Source organism: Alligator sinensis, unplaced genomic scaffold (genome assembly GCF_000455745.1).
Source record: "Alligator sinensis unplaced genomic scaffold, ASM45574v1 scaffold1153_1, whole genome shotgun sequence".
In the NCBI taxonomy this organism is placed as follows: domain Eukaryota; kingdom Metazoa; phylum Chordata; order Crocodylia; family Alligatoridae; genus Alligator; species Alligator sinensis.
In genome coordinates this window covers 296,152-309,929 of record NW_005842549.1, presented here as the reverse complement: position 1 = coordinate 309,929, position 13,778 = coordinate 296,152, and the positions used below count along the sequence as shown (strand labels likewise).

General features: G+C 51.0%; 1 protein-coding gene across 2 annotated transcripts; it reads right to left on the bottom strand.

Moving 5' to 3' along the window:
• Window positions 1-251: 251 nt before the first annotated feature.
• Window positions 252-13,431, bottom strand: LOC106722683. 2 transcript variants are annotated; one of them, XM_014523939.2, is made up of 2 exons: window positions 13,263-13,431; window positions 252-1,194 (listed from the first exon to the last, which is right to left on the bottom strand). In XM_014523939.2, the coding sequence occupies exons 1-2, from the start codon at window positions 13,285-13,287 to the stop codon at window positions 449-451; spliced, it is 771 nt and encodes a 256-aa protein (XP_014379425.1). In that variant the 5' UTR covers window positions 13,288-13,431; the 3' UTR covers window positions 252-448. The 2 variants fall into 2 exon arrangements, 1 of the variants encoding a protein (XP_014379425.1); XR_001358684.2 differs by lacking the exon at window positions 252-1,194 and adding an exon at window positions 4,163-4,551 and having other exon boundaries at window positions 13,263-13,398.
• Window positions 13,432-13,778: the final 347 nt, after the last annotated feature.

Below are 13,778 nucleotides of genomic sequence, written 5' to 3'. Positions count from 1 at the left end.
TGTGGCAGGCCTGTGGGGGCTGCTGGGGTACCACCTGAGCCACCAGCCCGGCAAAATGCTCCCAGCTGGGACCTGCCCCTGGTGATGGGAACGTGGGCTGGTCAGGGGGTCCAGGATCCCCGCCCACTATCAGGACTGCAACAACATAGGCAGTGTGGCTCTTGTGAAAACAAAATCAACTTTATTTCCCCTCCCTCTCCCCAAAACTTCTCCAACACCAACAGCTCAGCATTGCAACAATACCCAAAACAAGACCCTCCACAACCCCACTACCATTCACCCAGTCCCACCACCCCCCCTGCACAAAACCATTCAAAGCCAGAAGTACACTGTAACTACTTACATAAGAACCAGGGGGAAAGAGACAGTCCTTAGGGGCAGAGGTAACACCAGGGGAGGAGGCACAGGGAGGAGGGAATCAGAGATTGGCAACCCCTCAGCCCTGAGCCTAGCCGTGGCCCTGTGTGCCACCACCCCGTGTGCGGAGGCCATGCTGTCGTGGCTGGGGCCCTGGCTGCTCTGGAGAAGGCAGCGGGTGCTCCTCCTCAGAGGCATATGCTGCAGCTACGCCCGGGACCAGGAAGCGGGGAGGCAGGAGCGGTACCTCTCGATGGCTGTGGCAGGCCTGTGGGGGCTGCTGGGGTACCACCTGAGCCACCAGCCCGGCAAAATGCTCCCAGCTGGGACCTGCCCCTGGTGATGGGAACGTGGGCTGGTCAGGGGGTCCAGGAGCCAATACTGGGGCTGGCATGGGCTGCGGCACAGCAGTATGAGCTGTCAGGGTGGGGATGGCGGCTAGGAGCTGCTGCGACACCCTGAGCTTCTCCTGAATGGCAGTGTTGATGGAGGCCTGCAGTTGCCTCAGCTCCTCGTAGCTGTCTTGGGCCAGCTGCCGCTCCTCCATTATCTTTGCCAAAAGCTGTTGCAGTGCCACCCTCCCGGCCCGCACCTCCTCCAGGAAAAGTGCCTGGTCATGGCGGGAGCGGCGGAACTCAGCCAGGACCCGCTGGCGGTATTCCCGGGCCTCCCGGAGGTGTGCCCGCTCTGCCCGGAGCAGCTCCTCCTGGATGCCGTCCCGCCGCGTGCGTTGCGCCCGGTGTAGGTGGCGCATCCGGATGGCCCCTAGAGTGCCTGAGAGTGGCCGGGCAGCTGCTAGGCGCTGGACAGTGGCCTCTCCCCTGGCAGACGGGCTGTCTGTAGAGAGAGGAAATGGAGGGCCATCTTCAGCTACAGAACCATGGCATGGGGCACGAACAGGCCTTGGCTAGGGTCCCCAGGGAGTAGCCTCACGCTTGGGTGCAGGGCCAGGGAGATGGCCCCCAAGTCAGAGCAATGTGGGGCTGGCACCCTGACAAGGACCATGGCCATCCTGGGGTTGCCTGTCCCCTCCCAGTGTGTGCTTGGGTGGCCTGCTGCCCAAAGGGGGCCCCCACCTTGCCCATGGCCTCCGCATGGCCCCACCTGGAAGGGACAAGCGTTACAGCTAGCCCAGCCTGCAGTGCCCAGCTTCTCCTGTTACCAGGATAGATGCATTGCTCTACAGCCCCTGGACCCTCAGTCACTAGCTCCAGTAGGTGCAGAGCTGCAGCCTGACAGGCACAGCCCTGGTGACACTACCACCTCCCCCCTGCCCTCCTGGCCGGGACCAGCTCCATCCAGCTGGGAGTTTTGGCAAGGGGGGGAGGCTGTTCTGCTGGAAAGGCTGGGCCTGCACAGCAGAGAAGTGGGGGTCAGGAGAGGAGGGAGGAGTGCTGTTCCTGCTTCCCTGTCCCAGGCCTAACTGTAGTGTCTGCCTCTGAGGAAGAGTGCACACCCTCCTCACCAGAGCAGCTGGGGCCCTGGCCACAACGGCATGGCATCTGCACAAAGGGTGGTGGCATACAGAACCGAGACCAGGCCCAGGTCTAAGGGGCCTCCTCCCCTGGTGTTACCCCTGCCCCTAAAGACTCTCTTTTCCCCCTTGTTCTTGGGTAAATAGTTGCAGTGTATTTCTGGGTTTGTGCACAGGGGACAACTGGATGAATGATGGTGGGGTTGTGGAGGGTCTCGTGTGGGATACTGTTGCAGTGTTGAGCTTTTGGTGTTGGGGAAGTTTTGGGGAGGGGGAATACAAAGAAAGTTGATTTTGTTTTCACAACAGCCACACTGCCTATGCTGTTGCAGTCCTGGCAGTGGGTGGGGATGGAGGCCCCATGGCAGGTGGCCTGGCATAGGCAGTGAGAAGGCTGGTGCCCGACTTGGGGGGTGGTCCTGAAGATAGGCAGTGATGGCCTCATTCACTCTGACTCCTATGTGCCACCATCGGAGGGGGTGATCTTCATCTGCGACACTGTTCCGAACTGGTCAGCTCTGCTGCTGCTGTAACTGGATGTGTTGTGTGATACACGGCAAGCCTCCTCCATCCACTTGGGCTCAAAGATTTCTCCCTGGGTCCTTTGCACATTACGAAGGACATAAACTGCAGCGATGATGTGGGGTATGTGCTGCAGCACTGCCTCCAGGCAGATGGCAAGGCTCTGCCAGTGCCCCTTCAGCTGGCCAAATGACCACTCAACAGTGCACTGGCAGCAGGTGACTGCCTCATTGTAGCGCTGCTGCCGAGCATCCAGGTGCCCCAGGAAGGGGCGCATCAGCTAGGAAGGAGCAGGTACGCAGCATCCACCATGATCACTGGTGGGATGGCAACATCCCCGATGATCTGGTCCTGGATCCCTGGGGCAAAGGTCCATGCCTCAGTCCTTGGAGTGGGAAGTGTTGCAGCATGCGTGTGTCATGGGCCCACCTGGTGTTAACATGCGTGAAGTGGCCGTGATGTTCTATGACTGCTTCAAGCACCACCAAGTGGGCACCGTGCCAGTTGACATACTGCTGCCCTTCCTGGGGGGGCAGAAAATGAGGATGTGGGTCCCATCAAAAGTCCCAGAACAGCTGGGGAACCCAAGGATCCCAAACTCCACCACCACCTTCCTGGCGTTGGCCAGCCAGATGACCCATGTGGCTAGGCCAGCCTGGATGGCCCCACAAACATCCAAGATGGCACAGCCATTGGTGGACTTCCCCACACCAAAGGGCTGGGCACATCAGTGTCCTGTTGCTCAATGTTTCGAGCCAGCTGGGTCACCAGGTGCATTAATGTGCCCCTTGACATTCTGAATGTTTGCACACAGCATCCAGCATCCCAGGTGGGGAGGACTATGAGCTCCCACCAGTGTTTACTGGTGGCCCAGGCTCAGATGTGGTGGCAGATGCAGGGGGCATCAGGATCTTCATCGTCATTCATCATCAATGAGTTGACATGGCATAAGGTGACCAGTGGCGTTCCTTAGGGTTCAATACTTGGACCAATGCTTTTCAACATATTCATCAATGATTTGGATTTGGGTGTTAAAAGCATGCAGGCAAAGTTCATGGATGACACCAAATTATGGGGGACTGCGGTCATGCTGGAGGACAGACTGGGGATACAGGCTGACCTGAACAGGCTTCCAAAGAGGGCGGATCAAAACCTGACGACCTTTAACACGGAGAAAGTGCTCCATCTGGGGAGAAATAATCTGCAACACACTTGTAAGCTTGGCGGTGCTACACTTGCCAGCACCATAACTGAAAGAGACCTGGGGGTCATGAGAGACCACAGAATGAACATGAGCCACCAATGCGATGCCGTAGCTGGCAAAGCAAATAAAATACTAGCATGCATCCACCAATACATGTCAAGCAAGACTAAGGATGTCATCCTCCCACTCTACTCGGCTCTTGTGAGACTGCAGCTGGAGTACTGTGTCCAGTTCTGGGTGCCACACTTCAAAAAGGCTGTGGAGAAGCTTGAGAGAGTCCAAAGGAGGGCCACGCACATGATTAGAGGTCTGGAGAGGAGGCCATGTGAGGAGAGGCTAAAAGACATGGGACTGTTTAGCCTGGAGAAGAGAAGACTTAGAAGGGACTTGGTGGCAGCTTATAAGTATAGAAGTATATCAGGGCCTGGGGGAGCATTTGTTCACCAAGGCACCCCGGGGGAAGACAAGGAACAGTGGACACAAACTGCTAGAAGAACACTTCAGATTGGACATAAGGAAAAATTTCTTTATAATCCGAGTTTCCAGGGTCTGGAACAGACTCCCTACAGAGGTGGTACAATCATTTATCCTGGAGATCTTCAAAAAATGACTAGATGCGCACCTTTCTGGGGTCACCTGACCCTAGCAGTCTTTCCTGCCCAAGTGCAGGGGGGCTGGACCTGATGATCTTGTGAGGTCCCTTCCAGCCCCTAACATCTATGAATATAGCCAAGTCATCTTCCCTTTCGGTCAGCTCTGGGCTGACAGTGGTGAGGCAGAGGGCAGCAGCAGGGGCATGTAGAGTGGGCTCCATCCTCCCTGGCAGGGGCAGCTGGTACTTGCAGATCTGAGCCAGGTGGCCGACTCTGGCCCTGAACCAGGCTTCTGGTCCACTTCTGGGTCTGCTGCTGAGCGCGCTAGGAAGCCCCACCCCCACGCTCCTGTGGGATGCGCCATGCGCCCCAGCATCTCAGCATTCACGAGCTCCTGCTACCTAGAGATATGTAGAAAAAACATTTAAAGCTGTGTCAATGTCCAAATCTGCGAATCTTTCCGAATCGATTCGGAGAGATTAAAAGGTCCTCTGATTCGATTCGGATTTGGAGGTTCAGCCACAGAATCGGGCTGAATCAAATCAGGGACTGAAGCTTCACACAGCCCTAGCATCCATACCCTGTGACAAATCTCAAAAGCTATCTGACATACTGGCCCGTCTAGGAATTTTGCCTGCCCAAATATTCCATGCATGCATCATAAATGCCATCTCAGGAAGCCATGTTTACAGAAAGCCTGGGAGCTATTAGCATGCTACCAGCGGGGTATTTTTCAAGAGGGGATTCTTATCTCTGAAACATCTTCCCCCTGTTGCTCCAGCAGAGCTCAGCTTTATTAAAACAAATTTTCAGGGCATGTTGCAAAACTCACCTTTTCATTTGGATATGCTGTTTATTAAATCTGCAGTAATGATTTTGAAACAACTGAGAAGCCAGGTCCTTGGCAGATGTAAATCAGCATGGCTCCACTTAAGTATTTTGCACCTCCTAAGCATTCGGTTCCTTGCCTCAGAATATATTGGAATTCTATATACTCTTAGAATAGGGAATATTGGAATAGAACATTTTATGTCTGATTTATCTGTTTGGGGATTATGAAGTGTGTTGCCCATTCTCTGTTGTGGGTTTGTATCTGTGAACTCTGGAAGCTTGCCTTTTAACTATATCAATACTGTGCATATTTTAATTAACAAATATTTTGGCAAGTAAAGTTGCTGTTTTATGGAAAATGGATCCCTACTAGGCCTGTGCGAAGCTGCTAGTATTTGCTTCGGATCAGATTCAGCTGATTTGGGGGACAGTGATTGGATTCGGTGATTCGAATCACTGTACCGAATGAATTCAGCCAAATCTGATTCAGCGATTCGGCTCCTGCCAAAACTCTGAATCAGGCAGGCCCATCTCCCGCCCGCTCTCCCAGCCCGGCAATGGCTGCCCGCCCACCCCAGCTCTCTACACTTGGAAAAAAAAGCCCCAACTCAGCGGGTGCTGTCAGGGGCAGGAGGATCCCCACTGCCCCATGCTGCGTGGGGGGCTCTGCACAAGCCCCCTGACCCTCCCTGATCCCTCAGCCCCCACCCGGCCCGTGCAGCTCTGGCCCTTTAAAAAAAAAAAAAAAAAAGAGAGAAAACCCCCGGATGCATGGTTCCTGTCTGGTAGGGGGCGATCCCCGCTGCCCTGTGCCACATGGGGGGCTCTGCATGAACCCCCCCAAAGCTCCGAGGCTGCTGTAGGAACAGTGAGTCCTGAGGCTTTTCTCGGCTTTTTTTTTCTTTAACGGACCGGAGCTAAGGTGGGCAGAGCACTCATGGTGGGGCAGCGGGAGTGAAGCGGGGTTGGGGGGCTCATGCAGAGCCCCCATGCAGCGTGGAGCAGTGGGGGGCAGCAAGGATCACCCCCCTGCCTGGCAGCACCCGGTGAGCACCAGGGCCACCAGGGACTGCTTAAATCACCAACGCTCTCTGAATCTTTACGAAGATTTGGAGAGCTTTGAATTAATTTGGACCTTTTAATTGGTCCCCTGATTCGATTCGGATTCGGAGATTTAGCCACCAAATCGGGCTGTATCTCTTCCAAATCGAATCACTACTCGAAGCTTCGCATAGACCTAATCCCTGCAATGGGAATAAGACCGCCCAAATAAAAGTTCTGTAGCTCTTTTAAAAGTATATAAGTTCTGTGAATATTATGAAGACATCATTAAAACACAGTTTCATCTGTAACTTTTTGTAATTACATTTTATTTTTGAGGATGATAATATTATTAACTTTGCTTGTGAAAATGAAAGATTGACCTTGTTTGCAGGGAGGGAAGAACCTTGAGAAGCAATATGAGAAAAGCTTCATTTGTTTTTATGGTCTTATGAGGCTATGATCTCCTTAATCTAAGTTTATAGTAGGTTGTGCCTAAATTAGTATTGTTATATCAATACTTTCATTATACCTTGAATTCTCCACTTATTTTTATATAAAAGAGCTCAAGTATACAGAAAGAGTCATATACTGCATAACTAATCCTAATAGGAACACCATCAAAGTACAGTTGAAATATTTCAGCTTTCCTAGTTCATATTTTAGATTATGGACAGATGCAAAAGGGAAGAGACAAACCAGTGATGGAATGTACAATCCAATCCCATTTATATAACTAGCCCTGTAGGGCTAGCTCAAAATAGGGAGCTAACCCCTTAACCATCTGAACCACTGCTCTGACTTTCAGCTTCTCTTCTCCCTAGTATGCATGTCCTGGGTGGGAGAGATCCATACATGCTAAGTGCCTCAGCTCCATCGCAGGATGCCTGAAGCCCACCAGCCTGAACAATGTGTCCCTGCTGTTGAGTGATGCCAGCCAGACAGAACGATCGAGAGAAACTGAAGATGCGAGACACCCATTGTACAACTATCCTGCAGCACACAAACAACTGAATTCATGCAGGAGCTTCCTCACCAGTACCCAACCTCTCAATGTCATACCACAGGAGACATGACTACGGATGTGGAACAAGAGGGTGAAAAAACCCCAAAAACCTGACAGTGAAAAAATGGACATTTCAGCAGCTGAGTCTTTACCACCAGGGGCTGATGAACCATGGTACAGGTGGCGATGTCTCAACTGCCTATGCACCAGAGTTGGATGTTCCAAGGAACTAATGAAGAAGTAGGGCTATACCACTGGTTCAATCATCTGTGACTGCAACATGGAGTCTCAGGCTATGCAACACCTTCTGCAATGCCCAATGCTTGCAGACACATGTACAATGGAAGATCTTGCAAAGTACAATAAACAAACACAAGTCCATGCAACAAAATGGTCAAACGTGGTGTAGAGACACAAAAGAAGAAGTCATGTAGGCGAGTTGTCCATGTCAAGTCAATAAGGCTACTCAGATAAGACCCACTTGTGTAACAAAACATGAAGATTTACAGCCTGTGTCCCCTATTCTCCACAGTATCTTTTATATGCACGCACGCACGCACGCACACACTACCTCCTAACAAGAATCAAATGCATAACAAAAGAAAAAGAAAAGGTGGAAGTAGAGGGGAGCAGAGGTAACTCTAGATGAGATCTGAAATGAACTGGAGTGCTAGTGAGGTACAGATATTAAAGAAAGCTGTTTCCGTTGGCAAGCGTTACAGAGAAGGCTGGCTCTTCTCTCGGCATTCGGTGTAATATGTGAGGGAAGTAGGCAAAGGAGTTTGGATAAGTTCTGCAAGGCAGGCTGATGCAAGTCTATAGGGCAAAGAGGCTATATAGTCCCTTTCTAACTGGGTTTTGAAATGAATGCAAGGCAGCACAATCACTGAGATGTGGATGCATTCCTGTTCACAGAAGAGAAGGCCAGCAACACAAGTCTGCAGGTGCTACAGTCCATACAGCTCAGACTTGCAGAGACCAGAGAAGGGAGAACTGCAGTAAGTGAGGAAGGGAAGATGAGAAATAGATGAGAAATACAACTGAGACAGTGCTGAGACAGCACTATATGAAGGAGATGATGCAAAGATGATGAGATAAATCTGCAGCCCCAAGAGATGTGAAAAAAAAAGAGGAGAGTTCAGAATTGAGGGCTGCAACACTGTTCCAGACAATTAAAGCAAATGGGAAATTAGTTAATGTAATTTATTTTAGCTGTCTGGAAAGAAGCAGGAAAATACCTTAGTTTAACAGTGAAGGCCTTTCTTTGTAGATCCATACTTCCATCTGAGGACATCAAAACATTAAAACAGCAAACAGGATTAAAAGATGGAAAATGAAGCAGATTTGACATCTGGTTTCAAACTAGAGCTGATGTATCAGACAAACATGGTTTTCTAGATCTGGCACCTCCGTATAATCTATCACAGAACGTGACACACGTTTAGGCCCAATAGTTCTCTGCTAATAAAGGGAGAAGTCAGTCCCCATAAATAAACCTGGGAATATGGCCAAAGTAGGAGAAAAGGAAAGGATGGAGCTAATATTAAAGGTTCTTTTGTGCCAAATCATGACTCAAGACATGCCTGCATGGCAGTATATAACACAGACCTGTAAAGATCTGCCTGTTGTTCAAATCATAAAAAAGACAATGTCAGGAATGAAGGGCTGAAGCTGCAGACTTGTTTAAAGCATTTTTTTCCCTTAAAATAACAACCGCAAGGACAAAACCTGGAACTGATTAGAAATGTTATCATGAAGTGAAAACGACGAAGCAACTTTTGTTCAGTCTTAACTATCCCCTTCTGGTGTTTGCCCCCCAAACAGTCATTTCTGCATGATGTCACTGTGTAGAGGGACTCCCAGGCTAAATAGCTACACTAGGATGGGGCCTGTGTGCTGCACGCTCAGCAGGGCTAAGTGCAGACACTCAAAAAGCCCGAGCCTGAACTGATTCGATCTTTGCAGGTTAGTCTAACCTACGTGGATTGAACGAACAAGCAAGTCAATAGACATTCACTTTTGATTCCAGAAATGCAGCCACTTGCCAGCAGTGACCCAGGCTAGAAGCTGGGGGACACTAGAGCAAGGCCTCCCTTCTCTTTAGGCTGGATGGAAGTTGAGCTGGGGAAGGCTCAGGAAGGCCTATGTATGACTGGGAGGGGTTTAAACCCCTACCCTGGCCTACAGAGAGCTCAGCCAGGGTCTGCCCAGCTTTTCCACCATGCTCGTGGCTCAGCACAGCCTTGGACCCCCAGAGTCCCCCTCCCAGCCAGGAAGTGATCCCACTGTGCCTTCTCAGCTGCTGGGGCCAGAGTTTCACTTGGGGCAGCCCAGAAGCAAAGGCCAGATCAGGGGGAGGGAGGGGAACAAAATGGCACCATGCCCAGGTGGGGACATGCACAGAGCAGAATGCAGAGGGATTGTGGTGGCGGTGGCTTCATCCTGGACGTGAGCCCCGCTGAGCAAAAGGACCCAGACGGCGGGGGTGGGGAAGGAGCTTGAGTGTGTCGGTGCTAGCCCGGGGCAGAGCCAAGCATGCAGCTGGAGGAGCAGCTCCTTCTATCTGCAACCAGCAACCCCTTCTACCCACTAGAAAGTGGAGCTAGGCCCCCACACCAGCGTGCATGGCACAGACTTGCCCCCTCAGCCCTTAGCGTTATTACCTGGATCTCCCGGGCTGCTGGGTGCTGTGGTGGGCATGCCCAGCTCACTGCTCTCCTATGCAGCAGCAGTGGTGCAGCACGGCCTCGTGTACCAGGTGTGGGATGCTGCTCCTATCGTTTTCCCAACGCCATCTGCCTGCCTGGCAGCTTACTGCAGTTTGGCAGCGTGGGCAGCGCCTACCAGCACGGCCAGTTGATGGTGACAGGGAAGCCGCAGGGGTAGCGCCCTGTGCCTGGTACACGAGGCCATGCTGTAACCCCGCCACCGGATAGGGGAACAATGAGCAGGGCACACCCAGCTCACAGACTTACTGTTTCCACATGAGCCTGGCTAGGGATCTGCTACCAGATTCATGCTGGCAGCCCTCGTCCTGGTGAGTTTGGGGCTCTGCCTGGCCCCTGCTACACACAGTGAATCACAGAAAATTAGGGTTGGATGGGACCTCAGGAGGTCATCTAGTCCAACCCCCTGCTCAAAAGCAGGATCAGCCCCAACTAGATCATCCCAGCCAGGGCTCTGTCTAGCTGGGTCTTGAAAACCTTTAAGGATGGAGGCTCTACCACCTCTCTGGGTAACCTGTTCCAGTGTTTCACCATACACCTAGTAAGAAAGTTTTTCCTAATATCCAACCTAAACTTCCTTTGCTGCAACTTGAGACCCTTGCTCCTTGTTCTGTCATCTGCCCCCACTGACAACAGTCCAGCTCCATGCTCTGGAACCCCCTTCCGGTAATTAAAGGCTGCTACCAAACCCCTCCCCACATCTTCTTTTCTGCAGGCTAAATAAGCCCAGTTCCCTCAGTCTCTCTTCAGCAGTCATGTTCCCCACCCCTGAACCATTTTTGTTGCCCGCCACTGGATTCCCTCCAATTTCTTCACATCTTTGCTATAGTGGGGGACCCAAAATTGGCCAGTACTCCAGATGTGGCCTCACTGGTGCAGAATAGAGGGGAATAATCATTTCTCTTGATCTGCTGGCAACACACCTATCAGTGCAGCCCAGGATGCTGTTAGCCTTCTTGGCAAAAAGGGCACACTGCTGACTCATATTCAGCTTCTTGTCCACTGTAACCCCCAGGTCCTTTTCTGCAGAGCTACTGCCCAGGCAGTCAGCTCACCTCCTCCCTAAACTGCTGCCTGCTGCAGTAGTTTGGGAGCTGACCCTGCCTGTAAAGATCAAGGTAAAAAGGCACTGAGTCCTTCAGCCTTTTCCTCATCATCTATCACTAGGTTGCCTCCCCCATTCATTAAGGGACCCACACTTTCCCTGACCTTCATCTTGTTGCTAACATACTTGTAGAAATCCTTCTTGTTAGCCTTCACATCCCTTGGTAGCTGCAACTCCATTGTGCTTTGGCCTTCCTGACTTCATCCCTGCATGTCCTAGCAATACTCCTCCCTAGTTATCTGTCCAAACTTCCACTTTTTGTGTAAACTCACTGAAGAGTTCTCTGCCAAGCCAAGCTGGTTGCCTGCCATATTTGCTATTCTTCCTGCACATCGAGATGGTTTGTTCCTGTGACTTCAGTAAAGTTTATTTTAAATACAGCCAGCTCTCCTGGACTCCTTAGCCCCTCAGACTGGCCTCTAAGGGGATCCTGCCCATCAGCTCTCTGAAGCAGTCAAAGTTTGTTTTCTGAAGTCTAGGGTCCTTGCTCTGCTGCCCTCCCTTCCTTCCTTTTGTCAGGATCCTGAACTCAATCATCTCATTGCCACTGCTGCCCAAATTCCCATCCACTTCTACATCTCCCATATATATCTGTATCTATATAATCCATTATCTAAAAAACGAATGGGAAGGCTGGACCATTTCAACTCTACTTTGATGATGTTTCTCTTAGAAGTATTTGGATATGACTACCTCTTACTGCACACTGCAGCCCATATCTATTGATCTATCTATGAGATACACATCCCACCCCCACACACGGCAGGAAAACAGTATCTGCAGAAAACATCAAAATAAAGCCAAATCTCGCTCTATTACCTGGACAACTAATCCTACGGGTATGAATTTTAGAAACTCCTTGAGCTGTAATAATTTCAGATTAAGCTATCAACATACATTAAGTAATTTACATATATGGTTTTTAATTTGACGGTGTCCCTGCAGATTTTAATCTTACCAGTACGTGATCACTGTTTTAGGGGATTATTTCAATACACACCCATTAGCCCTTTCAACAAAAAAGAATGAATAGTATCTTATTAAAAACCAGATCCTCCTGATGAAAATCAGTTCTGTGGAAGATAGCATATACCAGAGTGCTTGGATGAAGGTCTAGACCTCTCCTCTGGCTCAGCTCTTCCAGGTACTTTATCTAAAAAAAGGTAGTTTGCCTGGGTCCTTGATCCAAATTCTCCCTTCCCACTGTACTGCATGTCAGTTAGATGCTACAGTCCACTGCAGACTGCAACTGCCTATGTTGCAGCCATGCTTTATGTATATTGTTTGTGGGGCAGTTGGTAATATTTGGGCATGAAAGATTATACACATATATACAGTATTATTGCTAAAAAAAGAATTTATGAAATTAAGTAGCTTCCTGGGCATGCAATAGCCACTACTAAGGTAATATAGGAAAGCTTTAATTTTCTGTGCTGTTACAATGCAAAGGCTTTTTTTTTTTCGAGTGTGAAATAAGTAGAGTGGAAACCCAAGACAGAATCAAATGACAAATGGGTAGATCTTTTTTCTGAGCAAAGCTCATTATTCTTTTTGATTTTAGATGGCATTTAACATTCAGATTTATTATATAACACATGACTAAATGCAGCAGCGAATAAAGAAAAATGGTGCAGGAGTATCAGCCTGTCCTTTGAGAGCTGGATAGCAGCATCCCTCCCTGAATGCACTGTCCTGCGTATTGAAATGATCCCCAATAGCTTTTTACAGTTTTTACTTTATCCGATACCAATTCTAAATCATTCTTTAAAGAAACCAACTGGACTGCTTGCCTTGTCCCCACCTGGAAACACTCTTTTCTAAAGAGTCTTGGGAAAGTGTCGATAAGCAATAACGAGGAAAAAAAAACAAACCCTCTGCTATTTGCAGCCAAAGCCATCAGTAAAAAGGGTTGCAGGTGAGCAATTTTGTATTTTCTGTGGTTATGAACACCTTTCAAGCATTTTCTTCCTTCCTACTAAAATGCTCTGCTGAAATGCTCTACAAGCCCAAAAGCTTGCGATTAAAGAATTTTTTTTTTTTTGCAAAAATCTTGTTAGTTTAATATAAACGATACCATCCCTACTACCAGTCCTGATTGCCTACAAAAAAAAAATAGGAACTGTACATTCACTTGGGTATACTGCCTTATTTTCTGCCCAAATCGGCCAGAGAAGAAAAGACAACCAGCACCCTGTCCTCAAAAACGTGGCATTAGATTATAAATCAGATTTCTCCCCCCTCCCACCCCATCACATGGGGAAGGGCAGAGGTGGCATCTAGTCCTTCCCTCCGTCAGCCGGGGCATCCCTGCACGTGGGGGACGCCTGGCGGGTTGCAGCACCTGCCCGGTGACAGGGGCTCTGGGAGCAGGGGGCTGCAGCCCCGGGCACTGCACGGCGTTACCTGGAGGATGCAGAGCTGGCCCCATCCTGGGCTGGGCTCGGGGCGGGGAGCCGCACTCCTGGGCTCCTGCTCCTCCGCAGCACGTGCCCTCCCGTGCGCTGCCCCCTCCCGCCTGCAGGGGGCGCTGCTCGGCCCGGCTCCTCCAGCAGGGGGCGCTGCTCTCTCCTCCCCCCGCAGCCCCGGGCACTGCACGGCGTTACCTGGAGGATGCAGAGCTGGCCCCATCCTGGGCTGGGCTCGGGGCGGGGAGCCGCACTCCTGGGCTCCTGCTCCTCCGCAGCACGTGCCCTCCCGTGCGCTGCCCCCTCCCGCCTGCAGGGGGCGCTGCTCGGCCCGGCTCCTCCAGCAGGGGGCGCTGCTCTCTCCTCCCCCCGCCCCCCGCGGCCCTCCCAGCAGGGGGCGCTGCTCGGCGCCCACCCCCGCACCCCAGCAGGGGGGCGGAGCGCGGCGATGACACGCGCGCTGTGATTGGCGCGCGGGGGGCACTGGAATGAGAGCGGCGCTAGGATTGGCGGG